This window comes from Lepidochelys kempii, chromosome 11 (genome assembly GCF_965140285.1).
Source record: "Lepidochelys kempii isolate rLepKem1 chromosome 11, rLepKem1.hap1, whole genome shotgun sequence".
Classification (NCBI taxonomy): domain Eukaryota; kingdom Metazoa; phylum Chordata; order Testudines; family Cheloniidae; genus Lepidochelys; species Lepidochelys kempii.
The window spans coordinates 62,997,621-63,024,348 of NC_136390.1; the positions used below are offsets into that span (position 1 = coordinate 62,997,621).

Sequence of the window (26,728 nt, forward strand, 5' to 3'; positions counted from 1 at the left end):
TACCTTTCTCTATTACCTACCGAAGGCCTGGAAGTCACAAGGTATTGTGGAAGCTGTTCAGTAGTTAAAAGCTGATTTCAAGACACAACTCTAAAAGATTTTGCTTTTAAATGAATGCTGTTCACAGTAATACACAGGAAAGACTCGGCTCAAGACACTGTACATTGTCTCAGCAGTCAAAACACAGAAGAGTAATAAATATTCTGAATAATTAAATACAGAACGAACTTGATCGTTGTTTCAAAGGGCCATTTTTCTTCTACTGCGAGGTAACATTTCTAGAATGGGGAAACACAAACAAGCATCTCCTGGTTGCTGAGAAACATGATGTTGCTATGGACACTGGAGGAAGTCATTCTCTCTCAGGCAGGAAGCAAAGTGTCCTGTGACAACCCACTAGTCTGACAACTCAAACAGGGACAGTAATAAGCTGAACTGGTAATGTAACCCCCTAGGTAAAGTAGTGTTAGTGTAACCAAAAAGCTTACACATTTTACAGTACAGCCAAATGGTACAGTATGTGCAATGCAAGTGCTAAAATTGGCAAGAGAAATTCATTTATTTAAAGAAGTTTTAAAATTAAGCTTTTCCAGTTATTCTGACAGGCAGTATATCAGAACTCACATATTCTACACATTCCCAGCATATACAGCATTAAATAATAGCTCATAAAGTATGCACTGGAAATTATTTATGGCTTAAAAGATACTAAATCTGAGAATGTATGAACAAATATCTTACAAAGAGGCTGTTACAATGTCAGATTTTAACTATCCTATAATTTAGGTTTAGAAAATTGGTCTGGTCTAAAAACTGGTAGAAATACTCTGAAGGCCAACGAGAACATACTTACAAAGTTTGAAGAAAATGTGACAAACTGGTTTTGATTAGAGCCACGTCTATTCCCTGAAACCAGTGCCCCCATTGAAGCACCCTTGCCCCAGGAATCATCTGACTCCTACATGATTTCCCTAAGACACCCAGGAGACTCTTGATTCCAGTATGACCTCTACGCAGGAGACAGTTGCCCCCATACGAAACTTAGGTCCCTCACTTGTTGCCTCCATGACACTCTTCCCATCTATGCTATTCCTTCTATAAAACACTCAACTTCCATTTCCAAATCCCACCCAAGCTCCCACCCTCCTTTGGTCCACCTGAGCACTCTTCTCATAAGCTCCCTTTCCTTTGACTCACAAGACTCCCTCTCCCCATTTAGTCCATCTCAACTGGCAAAGAACTCATCTTAGTTTCCTCCCTTGTCAAATGGAGCCTCCATCTGAACAGAAATTAGTTTATTCAAACACTCTTTATTTGTTGCAGATAACAGCAAAAATTTTTATCCTGATTCCAAACTTTGCAGAAAAAGCAAATTAAGAATGCACAATGGCATTTAATTTATTTTTAAGGTTGTCTATTAAAAGATGTAGACTAACAAAAGAAAGGAGCTGGTGTACAACCAACTTCCACTGAGTACACATGAAAAGGTCTACTGCAGCTATCCAATGCCCTGATTTTGGCAAGGACTTAAGCATCTGCTTACCTTTAAGCATACGAGTATTACCTTTTGAAACTAATGGAATGAATGAAATAATTAATGGAGGAAAAAATGAAAGAAAAAATATCAACTTTTCTTCCTTTTAAGATGAAGCACTAAGAAGCAATGAAATGATCTTTTGTGATTAAAGAGAATTCTTGCCCTGACCATAACACTGTTGTCCTGTAGCTTAATCGGGGACGTCACGCACCAGAGCTTGTCACACAGGGTTGACTGTCTATTAAGCCTCCCATTTTATTATTACTTATATTTTCTAGCGCCAATCCAGAGAGCAAAACATACTTTTGCTGTGCTGATCAGAGTGTGCTATGCAGAACTTACATTCAGAAAGAAAATGCTTTCAATGGCTGTGTCAAGAAATTAAGGCCAAATCCTGAAGTGCTTACCCTGGCAAAAATTTCATTAACTGTAATGGGAGTTGTGTGTTGGTCCATAAGCAGCAGAGAACACCTCTCAGTAACATTTTGTTCAAATCTGTTCCCTTTATAAAGGGAATGGTCTTGGCACCACTACATTTACCTTATGTAATAAATATGGATGGAATTTTTCCCTTAGTACCTCCCCTCTAGTAAGTGACAATAATGACCCTTGAAAATGTATTTTGTGTATTACCTTGGGTTAAGCAAACTTTGTCGCTATTAAGGCTTTGTGAACCTTTCAAATGATTCTTTGGATATGCAAAACCAGTCTGAGTTTCCTATAAATTGCATAAAAGTTTCCATTATAACCCTTCGATTCATTCATTTGTCAAGTGCCAGATCCTGCAACCCTTATTCACGAGTATTCGTACTGATTCCATGACCCTGCCCAGATGTGACTCTCTTAGGACCAATAGTGCTGCCAGCAGTGCTAACTGGCCTCTACTAATGCTCCCCAGGTACTGAAGCCAAGTTATGGCTACATCTGGACAGATGCACTAAAGGTCCTTTTGGCTGGGTGCACCTAAGGAGAGGGTGAGTTTAAAACCTATGACGCTGCAAAAAAAAAAAAAAAAAAAAAAGCACAACAGTGCAACTCTACAGTGTACAGCTAAGATGCTTTTCTTTATTGTATCGTGACTTCTCCAGCACAAATTTTTTTAAAAAAAGGCAATTATTGCTTTAGCACCTCAATATTTTTAAATGCTTGGGTTTTTTTCATTCTCTCATTCTTCTCTGTTCTATGTCAAGTTCTAGTCTGAAAAGTGACTTTGCTAAGTCGATATCATGGCTTCCATGTTTGTTGTATTACTAATTTTTGTGTCAAATGTGCTCAGTACTTAAGTAAAAGATTTATTTCCTAACTACCACCTCCTTCTGGATTCTGAGGATCAATTTGCGCTTTTTCACTTTCTGCATCAGCATCTTTGACAAAGCTTCTGTAAGACAAACTGGGACTCAGCTTTATCTGTGCAACAACATTTTCCTCAATGGGTTTGCACAGGTGTAACTGACTGGAACTCAGTAAACAATCTGCTGAGGCTGTGCAAGATTGAATAAGATGCAGATTCTATTCCATCTTAGTTCTGTTGGCTCTGTAAGGCTAAGAATATTTTTGTCACTAAAGTGAGCAAATACATTACTGTTGTGCATATTTGCTGAGCAAAGAGATGCCATTTTTACTGTTACTTCTCAGAGTAAAACTACACTTTAAATATGTAACATTAATGCTACACTTACATTTTAATTTCTTATTTTAATACAATATTAATATTACTAATTCAAACATAAAGGTATCAGAAAGCAAATAAAAGAAAGCATCCTTTTTTTAAAATCCTGGCTTAAAGTTAGACTCTCATTTTTGACAATTTTGGCCTAAGATTTTTGCTTAGGCTGTTAAATATTTACTTTGATATACAACACATGCAATGTGAATGAATTATTGATAAAATAATTTTAACATTTTCATTTATTGAATTTGTGTTTAAATTTTCAGCCCTGTAGAATCAATTAACATGGGGGGGGGGTTGTGTGGGTGTGGTGTTTTTTTTTTTAAATGTGCCAGTTCCTATACATTCTTTCATAACTACCATAAAAGAAAACCTGTGAAGTTTCAAAGCTGTGAATCAGTCTCTGCCAGATCACAGAAATAATATGTTCCAGGCACTATAGCATATCCCTTGCTGTAGTTTACTTGATCAGAAATTATTTAAGGGTTTTCATTGTTTTCTGCATTGCTCAGACTGGTCTCTGATTGATTTAAGCCCTCAGATGAAGTTTCAGGATCTGTAAAAACAGATTTAAAATATTTTAGGTTTACAAGACGTTCTCTTTTTTGGAGTTTCTCCCTATTTGTTCTTGGTTTTCTGATGGTCTGTAGGAGCCAGATCACGCTCTCCGTGGAAATTTCCATCTTAAAGTAGCCAGTACATGTAGGTCTACCTGAGCTGGGAATCACATCTCCCAGCGGATGCGTAGACATTCCCTTAGGGGGCAAGTAAAATTCACTGGCCAGGTTTTCCAAAGCGCTCATCTCCCAGATAGACACCTAAATGATGTGGCCAGGCTTTCAAAAGTGCTCAGCTACCAACAATCCCCACTGAGAAGCTATTAATACCTGCTTTGCTTGTTTATGGTACATTTTCCATTTAACTGAATGGATAAATCTTTATATTCTGTTTTAAATTAAACCAACTGGGTCAGTGATTGAATAAACTATTTAGACCTGGTATTTTGCTATCCTGTTTACTTACAAAAGTTTTCCATTATTTTGTTTCTAGCCCCCTGTGAAAAGTTGAGGATTTGTATTCAGGTGTATCAAAAGGTGTTAAGAGCTACAATTTGAACATTATGAACAATAAAAAAAAATTGTATTTAGGCATCTTGGCCTACCATCTATGGGCACTTGGACTTTTTCTTCTTCCAGCATCTCTGACTGAAGTAACTCATTGGGTGGAGCTTCAGGTTCTGTAACAAACAAAATGAAAGGACTAAACGGAAAAACCACACCCCTGAACGATGAAGTTATACCTACATAAGTTTGTAGTGTAGACCAGGGCTGAGGCTTCAGGAAGATGAGATGTGGAACAGTTTAGAACTGAATGAGGAGAGGAAGGCTAACTGCGGCTAATGCACTGGGCAGGGACTCAGTAGATTCTGATCCTATTTCTGGTACAGATTTCCTGCGTGACCTTGCCTTGGCCATTCAATCAATAATGCGTATGAGGTGCTTAGATATGAAAAACCCTTCAGAAAAACTGACATTCTTTGAATAAAATAGAGGATCCTCATTTGACTTTTGTCATGCGATGTGTTACCCAAACACATGTTATTTGTGATATTTGGTCCTAAAATGTATAAATGGATATCAATTGCACTTAGAACTTCCTGAGAAGACAGTCATTTTTAGATAGCTAGGTGTCTAGTCTAAATACTGAACAATGTTTAGAAACAGGCTGGCTTGCCAATAGCCTCTATGTGAATAATAAATAATAATACTTAATACTTGTGTAGTCACAATGCTTTACAAATGTGGCTAACTATCATTTTATACATGAAAAAACTGATGATACAGTTAGGGAAAGGCCCATTTCTCCAAAAGCAGTCACTGATTTTTGGAGCCTTGGTTCTTAGGTGCCCAATTTCAGATTTCTTGGGTCCGATTTTTAGAAGTGCTGAGCATTCACAATTCTAACTGAAACTAATGGAGTGATGGATGTTCAAAAATTCTGGAAATCAGGCCCCCGTGTCTAAAGGTGGGCATCCCAAATCAGTGACCACTTTTGAAAATGCTGGCCTCAGTGATTTGTCAAAAACCATAGACCACGTCAGCGTAAGAGCACAGGAGCAGAACTTTCAATCTAATTTTTTAGCAACTAGACCACACTGTTTTAGATGTAAGGGTTTATAATTCTGCTTATAAGGAACTCCAAAGCCATAATGAGTCTAGGTATCTGTCGGCTAAAAACATGCATTCATTAATTGAAGAACTAAGTTCACAGTTTATGCACTATGATGTACATAAAGGAAGCAGTATGTGGAGAGACAGAGAAACTGAAAGAAAAGGTATCGGGCGCAGGTGCAAGCAAGAAGGAAATGTGACAGTAGATTGTGAATTCTTTTTACCATGAACAAAAAAAGATAATTTTTAATTAAGCCTCTTGGCATATCCTTGGTGGGAGTTTGGAATTTTTCTCCTTCTAGGGTCCCTGGCTGAAATAAGTCACTGGAAGAAGCTTCAGCTTCCACACTAAACAGAATTAGAGGATGAAATGCTTTACATTCATGAGTGAGTTAATTCTCATTTTTCATGCTCTTCCCCTATTCTCTGATTTGCCTGGTTTGTGTCTAATAGTATTGAGGAGGAGAAAAGGGTATTAGAAGGGTCTTTCAGCATTTCAGTGAGGAGTCCCCTTGGCCTCATTGATATTAAACAGTATATGTATTTTTTGCTCAATAAGCCTCTCTCTCTTCATTAAAGGCCCCAAATAGCCCATTGAAATCAAGGAAAAAGACTCCCATTGGACTTCGGTTCAGATCCTAATAGGATACAGTAATAGAGGCAACATTTGTTATCATTTACATATATTTCTTGGTTGGTGGAACAAGCTACTTCTCTTTAGTGGTATTTAATATAAGTAAGATACTGATGATATTCTGCTTAGCAGGGAGGGTTTCAAGAGGATGTGGAGATTTTTGAAAATGTGATCAGTTATGATAGTGTAGTCTCATGTTTCACCTTCATATATGTTATGTCAAGTTGAGCTTTTGGATATCATCACTTGTTTTATGATCACGAATGATAAATTACAAAGCAGTAAGACAACTTTGGTTAACAATTTGCAGTTGGATTGGAATGACCATCCTAAGGACCAATTTCTCAGGAGGACCTACAGGTATTGGAAATTGATTTTATACATATTTTCTTGAATGTTTTCAGGTGAGTGTGCTTGTAATTATGTATTTCACCAAAAAACCTAAAATTGGGTACATAAAACCTTCACAGAGAAAGGACAAAGAAAGCTCAACCTTAACTATGCCTTCTTGTTTATATATATATTCTTACAAAGGAGTTGTCATGTATTATATCTGGCCTCCTCAGGAGGCAGTAGCTTGGGGCTGTGAAACACTTCTTTTTATCCATGAATACCATTGTTCAGTAAACCCAAATGTGAATATTTTGGACAACAAAGGAAGGTTTTTAATAGTTTGTTGGCCTACATGGCTACAAATCATTAAACATAAAAGGTGAAATCCTGGCCTCACTGACTTCAGTGGGCCCAGGATTTCACACAAGACGCTTTGCCCTCTTGTCTGGGAATGTCACATTTGCATTGTTTTTCAACCTGCTTCTGCATAAAGAGCTCCAGCCTTCAGATGTTATCAATAAGGGAAATGTTGTAGAAACTATAATATTCTGGAACATATAGTTTACCATCAGTGGTTGTTTGGACTTTTTCTCCTTCCTGGGTCTCTGGCTGAAGTAAGCCATTGGATAAGGTGTCCAGGTCTGTAACAAACAAAATAATAGAATGCTGTGTATTTTAAAACACACATCTCCTCATATTTAAATATGCAGGGCTACAGGAAAAGAATTTTGATATGTTTGCTATTATCTGAATAATATGATGCTATGAAGATTTGATTCTAAGACCCCCAAAGCCTCAGGAAAACTTGACTTGCAGGGTTCTCCACCAATTGAGTATTTAGGTTACTACTAGCTAGCTGACTGCCTGTAGCTGAGTTGCTCCTCTGCTGAGCTGCCAGTGTGCCCTCTCTTGCCACAAAGGATGAGGAAGTTTTGCAAAAGGTGGCAGCCAGGTAGGAAGAGTCCTGTTCTCACTTTAAGTCTATCTCGGAGAGCACCAGGATGTGGCCAGAGCGGACCACTGAGCCCTTCATAAATCAAGAATTCATCACTGGAGCTGTGGACTATGATGAGAGACCAGAATACTCAGGTGGTCACTGGAGGTGTGGAGCTGCAGAGATACCACTCCCATTCCTCTTCCTGTTTCCCAGTATGTGCATCTATAAAGTGGATGGTAAAGAAGAAAAGTTTTCTGGGAAAAGAGAGTTGATATGACCTGAAAGAGAAGGAATTTGAGGGGATCTGAGAGAGGGAAAGCAATTTAGGACCAGGAGAAATAGCAGCACCTGCATAAGGGAAAGGACATAGCTGGGGCATTATGAGAACAAGGCTATGTCTACACTACGAAATTAGGTTGAATTTATAGAAGTCGGTTTTATAGAAAGCGTTTTTATACAGTCGATTGTTGTGTCCCCACACAAATGCTCTAAGTGCATTTAGTCGGCGGAGTGCATCTGCAGTACCAAGGCAACCGTCGACTTCCAGAGCGTTGCACTGTCGGTAGCTATCCCACAGTTCCCACAGTCTCTGCCGCCCATTTGAATTCTGGGTAGAAATCCTAATGCCTGATGGGGCAAAAACATTGTCACGGGTGGTTCTGGGTACATATTGTCAGCCCCCCACTTCCTTCCCTCCATGAAAGCAACGGCAGACAATCCTTTCGTGCCTTTTTTCCTGGGTTACCCGTGCAGACACCATAGCACGGCAAGCATGGAGCCCGCTCAGCTCAGCGTCACCATATGTCTGCTGCGTGCTGGCAGATGTGGTACTAGTATTGCTACACAATAGCAGCTCATTGCCTTTTGGCAGCAGACAGTGCAGTATGACTGGTAGCCATCGTCGCCATACTCCAGGATGCTCTTAGGTTGGTCAGGGGCGCCTGGGCAAACATGGGAGTGACTCAGCCAGGTCATTTTCCTCTTAAGTTTCGTCTCATGGTGATTCAGTCCTGCCAGCAATCGTACTGCACCGTCTTCTAATGAGCACCCAGGAGATGACGATGGCCAGCAGTCGTACTGCACCGTCTGCTGCCAGCAAGATATATAAAGATAGATGAAGTGAATCAAAACAAGAAATAGACCAGATTTGTTTTGTATTCATTTTCTCCCCCCTTCCTCCTTCCCTCCGTGAAATCAATGGCCTGCTAAACCCAGAGTTCTGAGTTCTATCCTTGAGGGGGCTATTCTGTTTCTCCTTGATGCAAAGCCACCCCCTTTGTTGATTTTAATTCCCTGTAAGCCAACCCTGTAAGCCATGTTGTCAGTCGCCCCTTCCTCCGTCAGAGCAACGGCAGACAATCGTTTCGCACCTTTTTTCAGCGCAGATGCTATAGCACTGGGAACAAGGAGCCCGCTCAGATCACTGCGGCAATTATAAGCACTATAAACACCGCACGCATTATCCAGCAGGATATGCAGAACCATAACCTGCAAGAAAAGTGAAACCAGGCGAGGAGGAGGCGACTGCAGCGCGGTGACGAGAGTGATGAGGACATAGACATAGACTTCTCACGAAGTACAAGCCCCTGCAATGTGCACATCATGGTGTCAGTTGGGCAGGTTCATGCGGTGGAACGCCGATTCTGGGGCCGGGAAACAAGCACAGAGTGGTGGGACCGCATAGTGTTGCAGGTCTGGGACGATTCCCAGTGGTTGCGAAACTTTCGCATGTGTAAGGGCAGTTCCATGGAACTTCGTGACTTGCTTTCCCCTGCCTGAACCACAAGAACACCAAGATGAGAGCAGCCCTCACAGTTCACAAGTGAGTGGCGATAGCCCTGTGGAAGCTTGCACCGCCAGACAGCTACCGGTCAGTCGGGAGTCAATTTGGAGTGGGCAAATCTACTGTGGGGGCTGCTGTGATGCAAGTAGCCAATACTATCACTGAGCTGCTGATATCAAGGGTAGTGACTCTGGGAAATGTGCAGGTCATAGTGGATGGCTTTGCTGCAATGGGATTCCTGAACTGTGGTGGGGAGATAGATGGAACCCATATCCCTACCTTGGCACCGGAGCACCAAGGAGGCGAGTACATAAACCGCAAGGGGTACTTTTCAATGGTGCTGCAAGCACTGGTGGATCACAAGGGACGTTTCACCAACATCAACCTGTGATGGCCGGGAAAGGTACATGATGCTCGCATCTTCAGGAACTCTGGTCTGTTTCAACAGCTGTAGCAAGGGACTTACTTTCCAGACCAGAAAATAACTGTTGGGGATGTTGAAATGCCTATAGTTATCCTTGGGGACCCAGCCTATCCCTTAATGCCATGGCTCATGAAGCCATACACAGGCACCCTGCACAGTAGTCAGGAGCTGTTCAGCTACAGGCTGAGCAAGTGCAGAATGGTGGTAGAATGTGCATTTGGACATTTAAAAGCGCACTGGCGCAGTTTACTGACTTGGTTAGACCTCAGCGAAACCAATATTCCCACTGTTATTACTGCTTGCTGTGCGCTCCACAATATCTGTGAGAGTAAGGGGGAGACATTTATGGCGGGGTGGGAGGTTAAGGCAAATCGCCTGGCTGCTGATTACGCACAGCCAGACACCAGGGTGGTTAGAAGAGTACAGGAGGGCGTGGTGTGCATCAGAGAAGCTTTGAAAACCAGTTTCAGGAATGACCAGGCTACGGTGTGAAAATTCTGTTTGTTTCTCCTTGATGGAAATCCCCCCTGGGTTCACTCTACTTTCCTGTAAGCTAAGCACCCTCCCCGCTTCGATCACCGCTTTCAGAGGCAATAAAGTCATTGTTGCTACACATTCATGCATTCTTTATTTATTCATCACACAAATAGGGGGATAACTGCCAAGGTAGCCCGGGAGGGGTGGTGGAGGAGGGAAGCACCGCGTGGGGTGGTGGAGGAGGGAAGGACAAGGCCACACAGCACTTTAAAACTTATTAAATGCCAGCCTTCTGTTGCTTGGGCAATCCTCTGGGGTGGAGTGGCTGGGTGGCCGTAGGCCCCCCCCCCCCCACCGCATTCTTGGGCGTCTGGGTGAGGAGGCTGTGGAACTTGGGGAGGAGGGCGGTTGGTTACACAGGGGCTGTAGAGGCGCTCTGCGCTCCTGCTGCCTTTCCTGCAGCTCAACCATATGCTGGAGCATATGAGTTTGATCCTCCAGCAGCCTGAGCATTGACTCCTGCCTTCTTTCAGCAAGCTGACGCCACCTACCACCTTCAGCCTGCCACCTCTCCTCGCGCTCATATTGTGTTTTCCTGCACTCTGAGATTGTCTGCCGCCACATATTTTGCTGTGCTCTGTCAGTGTGGGAGGACAGCATGAGGTCAGAGAATATTTCATCACGAGTGTGTTTTTTTCGCCTTCTAATCTTCGCTAGCCTCTGGGAAGGAGAAACATACGCAGCTGGTAGAGGAAAAAAAAAAGGGAGAGTGGTAGTTAAAAAGACACATTTTATAGAACAATGGGTACACTCTTTGAAAGTAAACTTTGCTGTTAACATTACATAGCACATGTGCTTTCATTACAAGGTCACATTTTGCCTCTTATTGAGGATATGCCGGTTTGGTGTGAGAGATCACTCACGCAGGGCTGGGCAACAGAATTCGCCTTGCAGGCAGCCATGGTAAGTCACAGTCTTTTGGCTTCTTTAACCTTCATTACATGTGGGAATGGTTTCAAACAGCAGTGCCCTCATTTCCCATACAAAGTAGCCATTGGGTTGGCCATTAAAAATGGGTTGGCAATTTAAAACGAGGGGCTGCGGTTTCCGGGTTCACGTGCAGCAGAAACCCAACTAACCCTCCCACACAAACACACACACCCAATTTTCTGGGATGATTGCTTTACCCCTCCCCCCACCGCGTGGCTAACAGCAGGGAAGATTTCTGTTCAGCCACAGGCAAACAGCCCAGCAGGAATGGGCACCTCTGAATGTCCGCTTACTAAAACCACCCTATTTCAACCAGGTGACCATGAATGATATCACTCTCCTGAGGGTAACACAGAGAGACAAAGAACGGATGTTGTTTGAATGCCAGCAAACACCGGGACCATACGCTGCAATGCTTTGTTCTGCAATGATTCCCGACTACGTGCTACTGGCCTGGCGTGGTAAAGTGTCCTACCATGGAGGACGGAATAAGGCTGCCCTCCCCAGAAACCTTTTGCAAAGACTTTGGGAATACATCCAGGAGAGCTTTATGTAGATGTCCCTGGAGGATTTCTGCTCCATCCCCAGACACGTTAACAGACTTTTCCAGTAGCTGTACTGGCCGCGAATGCCAGGGCAAATTAATCATTTAACACGCTTGCTTTTAAACCATGTATAATATTTACAAAGGTACACTCACCAGAGGTCCCTTCTCTGCCTTCAGGGTCCGGGAGCCCGCCTTGGGTGGATTCGGGGGATACTGGGTCCAGGGTGATACACAGATCCTGGCTGTTGGGGAAACCAGTTTCTCCACTTCCTTGCTGTGAGCTATCTACAACCTCCTCCTCCTCATCATCTTCCTTGCCCCCAAAACCTGCTTCCCCGTTGCCTCCCACCCCTTGGACGGAGTCAAAGCACAGGGTTCGGGTAGTGGTGGCTGCACCCCCTAGAATGGCATGCAGCTCATCACAGAAGCGGCATGTCTGTGGCTCTGAACCGGAGTGGCCATTTGCCTCTCAGGTTTTTTGGTAGGCTCGCCTGAGCTCCTTAATTTTCACACCGCACTGCTGCAGGTCCCTGTTATAGCCATTGGAGATTTTTTCAAATATTTTGGCATTTCGTCTTTTCGAACCGAGTTCTGCCAGAATGGATTTGTCTCCCCATACAGCGATCAGATCCCGTACCTCCCGTTCGGTCCATGCTGGAGCTCTTCGGTGATTCTGGGACTCCTGTGATGATGAGCTCTGTATGGTGACCTGTGCAGGTGAGCTCGCCTCGCTGGCCAAACAGGAAATGAGATTCAAAAGTTTGCAGGCCTTTTCCTGTGTACCTGGCCAGTGCATCTGAGTTGACAGCGCTGTCCAGAGCGGTCACAACTGAGCACTCTGGGATAACTCCCGGAGGCCAATACTGTCGAATTGCATCCACAGTATTCCAAATTCGACCTGGCAAGGCAAATTTCAGCACTAATCCCCTTGTCAGGGGTGGAGAAAAGAAATCGACTTTAAGAGCCTTTTAAGTCAAAAAAAAAAGAGCTTCGTCTTGTGGACGGGTGCAGGGTTAAATCAAGATAACACTGCTAAATTCAACCTAAACTCGTAGTGTAGACCAGGCCCAAGAGGAAAGAGATTTGGGGGACTGAGAAATAAGATAGGAGAAACTCAGTGGAAATGAGAAGAATCCAGGGAGAGAGGGATTGTGAGAAAGGGAAATGACACAAAGGAAGAGGGAGGGAGACATGGAAAGAGTAAAAACTAAAATTGAGAGAGAATTGTAGTTTAAAAAGATGAAAAAAGAGAACATGGAATGGTAGCTAAGAAAATAAAACTTGGAGATGGAAGGAAGGGGAGAAAAAAAAAGGGAAAACAGAATAAACCCCAAGAACACACAGCTTTCAGGTTAGGAAATTTTCAAATTTAATGGATGCTCTTTCTTTTTTCCCTAATGTAATCATCCTGAAGTGACAGGGCAGAGAATCCAAGTAGCAAAACTGGTGGGAAATGAAGCATTGGAAGAAGTGGATTAGGACTTGGCCTTGTATTGTGGATGGGAAAAATAGATTGGGGAAGGCTCAAGAGTTTGTCATGGCATTGTGATGTGGTTTGCAGGTCCCGCCAAACGAATCCTGTTCATCTCTCAAACTCCCAAAGTAGAGAAGAGATACTGAATTTTCTGTAAGTATTGATAGGGTTCGGTTTATGTGGTTATGCACTTGAACTCTATCATGGTAACCTAGGAATTTTACTTTAAGTGAAGCCAAGTGGATCAATAATTTAGTGCTGGTATAAAAGATCTCTCATTTCTTGTAATTGGGACCTCCTGAGGAAGTGACAAGATGTAACAGTGAAATATTGGATTTAACTTCCCTGAAATAATTGGGGCTACTATCATGTTTATTAGCCTACCCTTTGGGGATGTTTGAAAGTTTTCCTCTTCTAGAAGCGCTAGCAGATTGAAGCCATTAAATGCAGTTTCTGTAAAAAACATCCAAATGAAAAGATTCAAATTCACATTTACAACAGCCCTTTCTGCATCTGCGGTTCCCCTCCCTTTTTTTTTAATGGCAGGTGGTTAACAAAGAGGCCAAAAGAGCCCATGATATACCAGAGTGGCTTCAAAAACATTAACCAAGACATATGGCAAAAGTATTTTCCAATTAGTCATTTCAATATGGAAAGAGGCTTAATGTTCAATATTAAACAATGACAAGATATAAATTCTACATCCCAACTCAAGTGATGATGTTCATAGTCTCTGAATGCTAGAAGATCAACAAACCAAAACATGACTGCCACCATCCAGTCTTGCACTCTCTAAGGGCTATGAGATTACAACAGTATGGTAGGATCAGGACCCTTAATACCAGCACTTAAAATAACTTCAGGAATCCAGAAGGCAGAATTTTAATTCATTGAAAAAGAAAAATAATCATACAACCCAATCATCACACCCATTACTTTAAATCCCCCTCAAAATCTTATTTTATGTCCTCTGTTATATGACACAGCTTTAAACCAATGTTTCCTATTAATGGTTTTACCTTTATATGGACGCATTTCAGGTATTTCTCCTAGTGCAACTTGTTTTTCCTACATGAGAAAGAGAGCTTTATTATCATATACTATTTACAACAAATACAATTTCTAGCACGAATTTAAAATGTGATGAAGATACCCCCTCTGTACTATTAACATGACTAAAAAGGAAAAAAAATGAATGATGTTAAAGTGAAGTGTTTGAGATCAGTCCTCTTGTATTCAACATTAATAAAAATTTTCAACTTATTGTGAATGAAACACTGAAAAGAAATTGCTGTTAGCTTATTTTGTGTTTTATGAGAAATTCTAGGCTTTGAAAAAACCCAGTATTTGAAAAAACTTTCAGTATTTGCACATATGGCACACCACAGTCATACCAGCGGACAGTCAGTGTGCCATGGTACTATCATAAATATGGTAAAGCCAAAACAAAATGGTCCAATCAGCCACTCAGAATGCAACTGGAAAATTAAGGCATAATTTTCTGTCCTGCACAGTACAAAACACACAAACTTGTGGGTGCAAAATCTGTATTGGCTCATGTTAACTATTATTAATATGTGCTAATAGGCAATTAGTTGCTCAGTTGCCCAATCTGTATACATAAATGCTAGTTTACACATGCCACTATGAGATTTTTGTATATTCAACAGTATGTGTGCATTTTGTAGGGGTCTCGTTTGGCAGATGGGTCTCAGCATCCAAAACTATAATACAACCTTTGATGGGGTGTTCACCCCATACCAGCCTGGAAAGTGTTAATGAGGCTGAGAAAGGGCCAATTAACCAGCTAGGCCACAGCTGAGGGGAATTAGGTGGCCTAATTAATCCCCTGAATGATGACAGCACCCATCTGAAAAGGAAAAGGAGGGCCTAGGATAAAGCCAGGAAGCTGGCAGCAGAAAGGGGCTGCAGGGGAGTAGTCTGCTGTCACTCCTTGAGAGTAGGGAGGTGTATTTGAGGCTACAATGCTATGTAGCCTACAGTTATGCCCTGGGAGGAGGGAGCCATAAGGTAGAGCTAAGAAGTAGAAAGATGTAGGAAGGAGTCTGGGAAAGAGCAACATGGTCTGGAAGTGAGCAGGCTATGGTTGCTAGAGATAGGTCTCTGGACTGGAATCCAAAGTAGTTGGCGGGCCAGGGTTCCCCTACTAGCCACTGGGGAACTTCCTGAGGCTGTTGGTATGGAAAGATTTTGATAGTTCAGAAGGTGAACCACTTAGTGACCTGACTGGAGGACTGAGTCACAAAGAGGAAGCTGGAGAGAGAGGCTGCAGAGTGCAACCGCAGGAAGGGGCATTGGCCTGTCAGTGTTAATCCCAGAAGAAGCCAGGAGGAGGCGCTTCCAAGCAGTGAGTAGAGCACCCTGTGACACACCCATAGATTGTTGGATAGAAATAATACATCACCTGTATCAGATCATGGGCTAAATGCTTCAGAGTTTCTTGAGTTTCTTCATCAATTTCTGTTTCTGTAATGACCTCCCAGCTACCATCTTGGAACTTCACAGGCATGGAGAAGATAATCCCTTCAGGGATACAAAATTGACCTAAAGAAAAAATGCCCCCAAAACATGTTTCTTTCTGATTAAAACGCACAATGATGTGCTCAAATACGGTAGTGGTGAGTAGCAGTGTAAAACCTTAAAATAAACAGATTATTGCCTTTCTCAGTTTACAATACAAAGAACACTGAACTCCCTGATTTATCATGACTGCAAGTTTTAATTAGAAATCCACAAAATCATTGTGTACCTTACTTAACACTAGGTATGCAAAATTCCTTATTTCCATCTGTGCTTTAAATGGCACTTATGAAAATATTACTAAATGTATTTGGACTCATAATCACAGTTAAAGGACATTCTTTCAAAATGTAGCCCAAAGAATCACTAAAGAATATAAAAATCCTTTCCACAAAGCAGTGACTACATAAAATCAATTGAATTAGTGGGTTAAACTAGAGGGAAAAGAAAATGAAACCACAAAAACACCTGAGTACTTTTTACATGCATCTCACAAAATTACATACAACATTCTAGGTTCTTGGTAGAATCATTTCTTAGATTTGGAAGCTCTTGTATTAAGAAAATTGTTATACTCAGAGAATCATGATTTAATTGAAAATTGTTAAAGATCTGAATACAAAAATTACTATTACGCTTACTGAAGGAAGGTAAAGAGAAATCTTCTCAGTATATGTGAACTACAAATAGAAATTTACCTTCGCTGAGTATTCCCATTGAGACAATCTCCCCGGGAGGAGAGTCTTGATACCAGTATCTCAGCACAGTAGCTATTACATGAGCAGGTGACATTCCTAAGCAGTGATGCTCCAGGGAACTCAGTACAGACACAAATTCTGAACGCACCCAGTTGCTGCCATCAAGAAAGGAGAGATTTTTAAATATCACTATGGAAGACTCAAGATCAGGTAGTCTTCTAGATTAAATAAGAATGAAAGACAGTCGGAGATGTCAGTATGGACCAATACAGTTCTCAAACAGGGGTTCTCAAACTTCACTGCACCATGACCCCTTTCTGACAGCAAAATTACTACACGACCCCAGGAGAAGGTACCAAAGCTTGAGTCTGCCTGATTTCCACTGCCCTGGGTGGGGAGCCAAAGACAAAGCCCCATTGCCTACGCAAGGTAGGGGTCAAAGCCGAAGCCCAAGGGCTTCAGCCCCAGCCAGGGGGCCTGTAACCTGAGCCCCGATGCCCAGGGATGAATCCCTTGGGCTTTGGCTTTGGCCCCGGGCTTCAGCCCCAAGTTCCAGCAAATGTAAGCTAGCTCTGGGGACCCCATTAAAATGGGGTCATGCCCCACTCTGGGGTCCCAACCCACAGTTTGAGAACCGCTGGACTAATTCAATCTTGAGTGCTTAAAGCTAGTCACCTACAGCTATAGATAAAAGCACAGAGGTAAAAGTGGCCTGGTTGTCGGAGGCGAAGAGTGGTGCAGGTCATTTATTCAAATGCCTTCTTTCAGCATTCTAAACTGTAGTGGGGACTCCATAAGGCCCTTTTGGTGGAGGTAATCAGGGGAATGTGCTGAATCTGCAAAACCTTGATCATAACATCTCCGCTGCTCCCTTGTGGCTGCAGGATCCCCTCAGAACACAGATTGTTTGACTAGTGCTGTCAAGTTAATAAAGCCAGGTTTTCAAAGGGATTTAGGCACATAAAGATGTAGACAGATGCCTTAGCTGGTTTGTCAATAGAGATTAGGGCCTGGATCCTCAAAGGGACTTAGATGTTGTGACAACGATCATCAAAGCCTCTAACTTTTAGGCACCTAGAAAATCACAGGAACAGCACTGTGATCCGCAAAGCCTGGGTTAGGTGCCAAGACTCCCTGTACAATGCGTGAGGGGAGACAGGCACCTTAGCATTGTAGGCCTCACTTGACATGAGTAACTGGACAGAAGTGAGGCCTAATTCTGCCTCCCAAGAAATGAGGGAGGTAAATGGATTAGCAGGCTGGAAACAATGTCTGTACTAACTAAGATAAGGGGGAACATCCAGGGAATCATTTACAATGGACAAGACAACAATGTATAAAATAAGCCTGGAATGTAAGGTGAGGTAAAGAGTAAGTCAAACACTGACAGCACGTGGACCGAGCATGCTGTACAATGATTGGTTCCTGCAAAGTAATAAAGCCAATACCAAAACATGATGCTGTGTATAGTAAATTAATGTGATTTGTAAATGTGTATGTAAAGGAAGGGGGGTTTCTGTGTAACTTTGGATGCATGATATACCCTGTACTCACCAGCTACATTTGTCTGATCAACTCAGTGTAGCTTTGCTGTATGCCAAATTTAAAAAAAAACAAAAAAAATTCACAAAACCTGAGTGAGACTGGTGCCTGAGTTCTTGGGGGAACCGAGTGCAAGAGGTCTTGGAGGCTACCCCAATAAGCATGAGCTCCACAAACCTAGTATGCTAGGTAGGGAGCTGCCTAACCTAACCAGTGGGAGATGTGAAGGAGAGTGGTATAGCCTAAGGATCACTCAACTCTCCTGGAGATAGCTGCCTATTTCTTCTAGTGATCCATGAACCAAGGAAAGATAGGTGCTCCTTTGCCTAATTCAAGTGCAGGGCCTATTTGATAGATGAGCTTAGAGGCTGACTAACTCCATACAAAGGTAGCTAGTGGAGTAGGCTCCCTCTTATAACCTTTAGCCCAGAGGTTAGACCATTCCTGGGCTGTGAGAGACCACCAGTTCAAGTCCCTCTTCTGCCTGCGGAGAAGGGGTCTGAACAGGAGTTTGCCATTTCCCAGGTGAGTGTCCTGACCATTGGGCTACAGAGTCAGTCTCACACTCTCTGGCCCTTTTAATAGTCAATTTTTTCATTTAAAATGGAATAATTTCAACAGGAGAGATTGAGGGCGCCCCACATCAGAATCTCCTGTAGCCCAGTGGTGTGAGTACTTTCCTGAGAGGTGGTAGATCCATGTTCAAATCCCGTCTCCTCACATCCCAGATTAATAACCTTTAACTTAGATGGCTAGGGTCTAAGGGAAGTCCTTCCCTCTCTACCCCAGCTGTCTTGTGTGGAGTTAGGCAGCCTCTGAGCATACATACTGAATGAGGCCCCACGTGCCAGTTAGGTGGAGGAGGGCCTATCTTCTCCCAGTTTGTGGATTGTATTGGGGCTTAAGTGGGAGGTCCACACATGGATGCCTAGAGTCAGGTAGCAGTGTGCATACCCAGAGGCAGAAACCTAGGCACTTTCAGAATGTTAACTGCAAAAACATACTCACTGAGTAACTGAGTGAGTTTAGGAGCCTACAGGGTTGAGCAGGATGCTGTGGATTGCTGTGGTTTGTAAAAATGGACTTAGGTGCCTAAGCACCTTTGTGGATCTGGACCTAGGTGCCTACCTCACTTGGGCACTTTTGAAAATCCCTCTAGGTGCCTATATGCTTCTTTAAGTGCCTAAATACTTTTGAAAATCTGGTTCATAGTGAGTTTTCCTTGTTTCTCTAGTCCTTTACATGGTAATGTGGGAGAGAAAAAAAAAATTATACAATCAATTTTCCTACTTTTTAATCACAAAAATTGGCAGGGAATAGAGAAATGTAGTTCATGAAACTACTTTCACTCATTTTTGGGAAATGACTCTATTTCAAGTTGATTTGTGTCCCTTTAATATTATGCTAGAAAGTGTCATCTTTAATTATACTAATCTCCATGTATTCATGAGCAGCCTCAGGTTGATATGGATTTTAAAAGGGTAACATTTAAACGATCAAAATGAAAAATAAATGTATACTGTACCCATCATAGATCATGTCCAGCAAACGGCGTGAAAAGTTAGGTGGACCCCAGATAGCACTATCATATCTGTAAACTTTTGCTTTAGACAGATCAATGTAGTTATTGCCACTGATATTACCCCAAACAATCACATCTTTGACTCCTGTAACAAAGAAGAATATATAATGACAAGTGACCAGAAAGTTATTGTTTTAAATGTCTACTGCCTAGTAGCAGGAGTCATTTTACCTCAAAATTGCTACAATAACAAAAAACCTTAATGTATGAAACCCAGACACAAATTGAAGAAGGAACTCTAACATATCTAATGCTATTGTATACATTAGTGTATATTGTAGTGCCTATTTAACAAATCGCAAACATGGTAATGTTACTTTTAAAGCCTTAGACACTTAGTCTTAATGGTGACCTGTACAAGATAATTATATAAAATATCAAACTGCTTTGGTGAACACCAAAATAAGAAATACCTGGTCAATTCCCCAAATAATAGGATATTTAACATATTAACTTCAAAGAGGCTGTGATTGCACCTGCAAAAAATGTGTGCACCCATTGTATTTATAAATATCTACATTTGCAGATGTAATAGGTGTACTTGTGTTTTTACATATACTCCAACTGCATCCTGATTTGAAGTTCCCAGATTGTGACTGATATTGAAGAGTACAAATTACTCACCTGCTGAATTCATATTCAGTTTCCTGGCCAGCATAGCTTTAGCTGCACTTTCCAAGAACATTGCCATGGCGATAATATTCTGGCCATCAATAGATGGGGCAAATGTCATAATCATTAATGCCTTAAGGTTCACAAAGGTTTTTCCTGACACAATAACTTTGACACTGCTGTTGGCATTCTTCTCAATCAGGGAACCGTACACCTTACATTGCTCAGTCACCTGTCTGATGCAGTCTTCCAGTGATGGGATCTCGTGTTGTAAGAGGATATCATCAAGCAAAATAACAATATCAGCCTGAACAAAGGCATCCTCTAATTCAGTGTGCATTGAGACACTGCGAAGGAGAGGGAATGCTAAGTCTTGAGCCTCCATTACAATACCATGCAGAATTTCCTTGTAATGGCTACTGTCGAGCAGATGGATGCTAACTTCTGTTGCCATCCCAAACACTTCTCCATTGGCCAATAATGGAATCAGGTTGTAGCAGGCAGGAGCTGATGCACTGATGAGAAAATTTAGATATGGAAAATCTTTGTTAACCAGTAAATACTACCGTTTGTCATCCATTTTTAGAATACATTTTACAGTACAAAGAACTCAGTCTTGTAGTTGATATTCAAATGATCTATTACCTTAGATCATTTCAGTCTTGCTTTCATAACAAAAAGTTAAAAATTAATACAGATCAGGCTTCCTTTCACTTAAAGGTATACTGTCAGGTTTAAAAATCATATTTAAAAAAATCCAACAAATTAAGAAATGTGCAAGAATTTTTAAGTCTAATTTACTCTTGTTTGCTGCTTGTTTCCTTTTTGCATTTCCGTTATGGAGGACAGTGTAAATAAACTAATCAGTTTTTCTTTTGTTTCTAGTAAACTTCATTTTTGCTATTCATGTATTAGCATAATGTTGCAATGTTTGGATTACCAACACTATATGGGAATATTTATTCATGTAAAAATTTCCTCTGTTTTAAAATAAAACATTTCATCAAAATATTTCTATTAAGTTCTGCTACTGTAAATATGTAAACCTTTTCCAAAGGTCATTTGGGGGCTAAATTTGGCCCAAAAGTGTCCCTTTAAGTTCATATCACCTTACCAGGTTTTTTTGGGAGGGAGAGGGGGGAGGGAAGAGGGCACAAGAAAGATTGGGTTTGGGGGTGCGTGGGTTAGAAGCTGCAAACAAAACATAAATACCTTCTGGAATATTTACTGACTGCCCATAAACAATAGTGATGAGTGCAGTAAAAATGACTGACTATATACAACCTATTCCAAGTAAACGAATCAGCATGTATTTGAACAATTTAGTGCTTTATTTATAGTATTTTTTTAAATAAATTACTACAGCTATGGACAATGTTTTACAAAAAAAAGCTTTTTAATTTACATTAAAATTTAGTTAACACCAACTTCTGATATCCCTTTTATGTGTTTTAAGGCTTAGAATTTACAAAAAAAGATAAATTTGTAAAGTGTTCCTTTAAAATCCTATATACCTCAGTAAATAACAAAATGTATATGTGCAAGCCCAACATTCATTTAATCACCTGAAGGAAGACTGAGAAGAAATGCATTATTCTAAAGCCGAATGAATATTACTGTGCTTTTGCTTTCTCACCTGCTGATCCAGATCTGCAAGGGTTTGATAAGACTTTTAATATATTCCTCCTCTTTCTCAATTTCTATATGGGTCTGCAAGTTCTCTTCAGCAATTCTCAGCATCTGCTCACTCAGCATGTCCGAGGTGATGCCATAGTAATGCTCGCAATGAAGAAAGGATATTCAGTAATCAGAGCATGGCCCCAAACACCACTAAGTTTTACCACATAAAATAATGCTATGTAGCATCTCAAAAAGGAGGAAGGAATGAGAAAAGACTGCAAAATGTGGATTAGCAGTACTGAGAGTTTTGTTACCTGGGCATACTCCATAAAATCGTTAAATCCTCCCAGAAGCAGGCCCTTCCCTCCCCGATCCAACAATTCCCTCCAAACAATCGGCGAGCGTTTGTGTTTCCATCCATTCTTCTCACAGATGTCATGAAGCCACTGCTATAGGCAACACACCCAAAACAGTTTTAATAATTTTTTTCACATGCAGAAAGGCAATATTTATATATTACTGCTGGTACTTTCCAATGTAAAATAGTAATTCTCATCTAAATGTACAGCTGTGGGATATTTCACAGGTCTCCCAAATGTGAATATTTGAAAAACAGAGGAACCTTACCAACCAGATGGATGTGATGTATTGTGCAAGGAATTAATTAGCATGAGAACAAAATATCCTACTTATGTCTCCTTAATCATATCATTGTGAAAAGTATTGCTCAGCTGGTTTAGCAGTGAACTTGGTAAATTCTAAGAGGTGATACCATTAGTAAAACCTCTCTTATAGCTTTGTCTGCCTCATGAGATAGTTCTGGGATTTTTTTCTAGTAACTTCCCCTAGTCTCTCTGTTGCAGGTAAGATATTACATTACCCTGAATAGCTACCAGCAGTTAGATAATAAAGGAAATTACATTTAAGAGATTTAATTCTTCTGTAACACATGCAAGAAACACCATTTCAGTAAGGAAGAACTTGAAGGAGGCAACTGTCTTTTTCCATTGTCTTTTTGGTAGCTCTTTTTATTAATAAATATTATTTCAACTGCTTTGAAATAGATGATGCAAGCTGGTTTACAGATGGGCTGAAAGAGTTGTCTAGTTGTTTACTGTAGCTTCTGTAATGTACAGCATTTTATCAAATGTTGTTTTGTAACTACTGTCACCCATACACCTACAGCTACTACTCACTATGCTGCACTCTACTAGGTGTGTACCAATTTAGTTTAATTGGTGATTAGAAGCATTTGCGGAAATCGATTTAATAAGTCATCAAATAGTTTGATAATACTGACTCTTAATGAGTTTGACTTAATCTAGATATGATCTAGAATATTACAGCCACAATAAAAAGGAAATTATCTTCAGCTGGACATTTCCGATACTATCCATTGCACAGTCACACACTTAGTGACAGATTCTCATTTACACTGACCATACTTTACAGCAGGCTGCTATTACAACAATGTATTTGTTGTATTACTCTAGCACTTAGAAGTATGGACCAGGACCCCATTGGGTGAGGCAATGTACAAACATACCCAAAAAACACCTCAGTCTAAGTCAAGAGACAACAGATGGATACTAACAGACGGAGAGGTAAGCACAAGGAAACAATGAGAGAGATCACCTTACTCTGACAGGACTATGTGACACCACAAAAGTGTTGTAAAGGGAACTTAGAGTAAATGAGAATGGGGCTTTCAGTTTCAATACTTTCAGGCACTGTAACATAAAGTTGAAGTCTAGAATTCCTTTTCCACGGATTTATTAGCAAATAATGAATGAGAAGGAATATATACTGTATTTGAAATAGGCACATAGTAGTAGTATATAATAGGCTAAGCGGGTACTTGTACACTGAAGGAAATAATAACATTTTAATATCAAAATACAATCTTAGTCTGGGACATTTGCAAATCATAATACAAAATATGATGGTAGAATGATTACCAGACTATCTACAATAGTAATGTGGTGTCTGACACTCATGTAGTTTTCAGAGCCAGAAAGTGGTGCTAATATGCGCAACAAAGGAAGCACAGTACAGATCAGAGGTACATTCCATGCTCAGCCTAAAGCACATGGGCATCTATTAATGAACTGAATTAAATACCCTTACCTCCCACTTGTCAGGATGCTGAGTAATCTTGTGTATTTTGAAATTAGGCAAATTAATCTGCAGATAGTCAGCCAGAAGTTCTGCCTTTACAAAGTATGGACAGTCTGCCTTACCTGAAAATAAGGGAATTAGCATGATAACTCTAAGAATTTATTAATTCGATTGATGAAAGCATCATAAGATACACATTTTGAAAAAACAAGTCCTTCTGATTCAAAAGAAGGAATAAGAGAGGGGACTTTACAGGACCAGTTTTCTGTGGGCTCAAGAACAGTAGTAGTATAAGGATATTAAAATACCAGGAAAGAAAATTTTAGGGACCTAAGACATCTAAACTCCAGTTCATCAAAAGTACTTATTCACATGCTTAATTCTAAAGGGGATAAGGAGGATATAGTGGGGGTGATAGTAGCAGTAGGAAGAAGGTCCATTAATAAATGAAGAGGGAGGTGAAATTAACGATGACTCAGAAATAGCTAAGATACTGTAATTCTTTTTTTTTTTCTTTTTTTAAAAAAATCTGCCTTTAACAAGAAAATAAAAGAAGCTTGGAAAATCCGGAAGAAAGAGAGTCTCTTTAAAAAACAGAACCTAACTAACTCACACTAATGACTGGGAGACCCTAATCAGGATAATTGAATTTTATAATTTAGGCTACAATCCTTCAAGGTGCACTGCACAGGTAGAACTCACTGCACTTGCATGGAGCGCCAGTGAAGTCAATATGGGTCTACCCACATGGGAAACTTTACAGGATAGGGACCTAAGTGACAAAGCAGTTTTTTAAAATGCAAGGATACAGAATTAAAGTGCATGCTGTTCATTTATATGTCAAGTGCCATTTTGATTATGTATGACTATACTCGATGATATACTACTGAGGGTATGTCTATACTGAAATTAAACACTCGCAGCTAGCCTGTGTCAGCTGACTTGAGCTTGCACGGCTTGGGCTGCGGAGCTATAAAACTGCAGTGTAGACATCTGGGCTTGGGATGGAGCCTGGGCTCTGAGATCCCACAAGGAGGGAGGGTTCCCCGAGTTCAGGCTCCAGACCAAACCCAAACTTCTACACTGCAATTTTTCAGCCCTGTAGCCTGAGTCAGCTAATATGGGTAAGCCATGGGTGTTTAATTACAGTGTAGACCTTCTCTAAATATTCTGTAGCATATTTTGTAAATGTAATGAAGATGTAGTGATATGTGACATCACTACAGCTCTCTCTGTGCTATTAAATTTTAGCTGAGATGGGAAGACAACACCATTTCTTGTAAAAATTGTAAGTCTGCAGAATAACAATATTCTACTGTATTGGTAAAGAACAGCTAAGACTTGAAAAATGTGAACACATCAGTCTTTCTGGATGATATACATGCTTGAACATCAGTCAGGAAAACATCCCAATTCAGGATTGCATTTAAGTGCCTGCTTAACTTTATATCCCATTGAAGTCAATTACCTTAATGAATGAGGGGGAAAGAGTTAGAGGTACTATATTGAATTTTAGTGAACCATTTTGATAAAGTTTCTTGTGAAATCTTACTCTTTAACTATATTCAAATCAGTTCAGCTAGGAACTGTGCTATTGGTCCTGAACACTGGCTAATGAACCATAAAGCAAGTGTAATAACAAAGATGTAATATTTACTGTTATCTTAATATCTTCATTAATGAGACACAACAGAAAAAAATATGTAATTTCCAAACAAGACCAAGTTGAGAGTTCTATGATTTATACTCCTCACGCTACTGCTACCCCTGGACACAGAGTAATTTAAAAAAAACAGCCAGAACATAACAAAATGAAATTTCATTTGAGAAAATAAGAAGTAATATATAAAATAATCAAAAATACTAGTAAACCATGGAAGAAAGGAAACCAAACCCAATAATATGGAATGAAGACAAGGTCTGATAGTAGACAGCAAATCAGCTGTATTTGCAACATGATTTGACAGCAAATACAAAATGCATGTGCAAGTGAACAGGGCAATTCGATAGGCACTCTATGCTGTAATCATGGACCACTCTTGGAAGACTAAGGCCTGCAATAATGAGTGTGCTGAAGGGCAACATTTAGTCTGAGCGTAAGGGAAATCTTCCTGGCACTGAGATGTATCAGGCTCCCAGGGAGAGCAGATGAGGCCTCTTCCCTTACAACCAGGCTGGGCAAAACACTACAGAATGTGAAACATGCCTATATGGGCCCCGAAGGATATGAACTGAGTGAGCATGGAGCTGCCCGCAAATCCCCTCCCTACCCTAACTGCCCCCATACCCCTCCCTGTCCCCTCTAACTAGCCCCATAACCCCTCTCTACCCCTCTAACTAGCCCCATAACCCCTCTGCCCCCCATATCCTCTCCCTCTAACTGCCCCTATAAGCCTCCCTGATCCCTCTAACTGCCCCCTCCTAGCCCCTCTAACTGCCCCCATAGGCCTCCCTGATCCCTCTAACTGCCCCCTCCTAGCCCCTCTAACTGCCCCCATGCTCTAACTTCCCCATGCCCCTCCAACTACCCTATACCCCTCTCTGCCCCCCATATTCCCTCCCCCTCCCCTCCAACTGCCCCCATAGGCCTCCCTGGCCCCTCTAACTGTCCCCACACTCTAACTTCCCCCATGCCCCTCCAAATGCCCTGTACCCCTCTCTGCCCCCCATATCCCCTCCAACTGCCCCCATAGGCCTCCCTGGCCCCTCTAACTGCCCCCATATCCCCTCCCTGTCCCTCTAACTTCCCCCGCTCCTTACCCCTTCCTGGCCCCTCCAACTGCTCCCATACCGTGTCCGTGTCCCTGTCCCCGCTAACTAGCTCGGAACCCCCCGCTCCGACTCCTCGAGTCCCCGGCTCGCGGGGAGTCCCTGGGGGCGCGGGCGGGTCTCTCACCAGCCAGCACGAACTTCGCCATGAGGCGGCCGGCGGCGGGGCACGAGCCCCTGGGGCAGCGGCTCCTGGCTGTCGCTTAGCAACGTGGCGACGCTGCCTCCAGTCAACCTCCCCGCGCGAGGGCGAGCGCGAGACGTTGTCCC

The 26,728-nt window shown here is 41.5% G+C and overlaps 1 protein-coding gene across 9 annotated transcripts; it reads right to left on the minus strand.

The window, feature by feature from the left end:
• Positions 1–8: 8 nt before the first annotated feature.
• MDH1B (malate dehydrogenase 1B) lies at positions 9–26,722 on the minus strand. Of its 9 annotated transcripts, none has more exons than XM_073306583.2 (13): positions 26,586–26,721; positions 23,699–23,811; positions 21,886–22,020; positions 21,588–21,730; positions 19,964–20,466; positions 19,283–19,424; positions 16,216–16,370; positions 15,402–15,541; positions 13,996–14,044; positions 13,361–13,429; positions 6,911–6,985; positions 4,369–4,443; positions 9–278 (listed from the first exon to the last, which is right to left on the minus strand). In XM_073306583.2, exons 1-13 carry the CDS (start codon positions 26,605–26,607, stop codon positions 241–243), a joined length of 1,659 nt encoding a protein of 552 aa, XP_073162684.1. In that variant the 5' UTR covers positions 26,608–26,721; the 3' UTR covers positions 9–240. The 9 variants fall into 9 exon arrangements, 7 of the variants coding, with proteins under 7 accessions (XP_073162684.1, XP_073162683.1, XP_073162685.1 ...); XM_073306582.2 differs by lacking the exon at positions 9–278 and adding an exon at positions 3,304–3,762 and having other exon boundaries at positions 26,586–26,720; XM_073306584.2 differs by lacking the exons at positions 9–278; positions 6,911–6,985 and adding an exon at positions 3,304–3,762.
• Between the last annotated feature and the right edge of the window lie 6 nt (positions 26,723–26,728).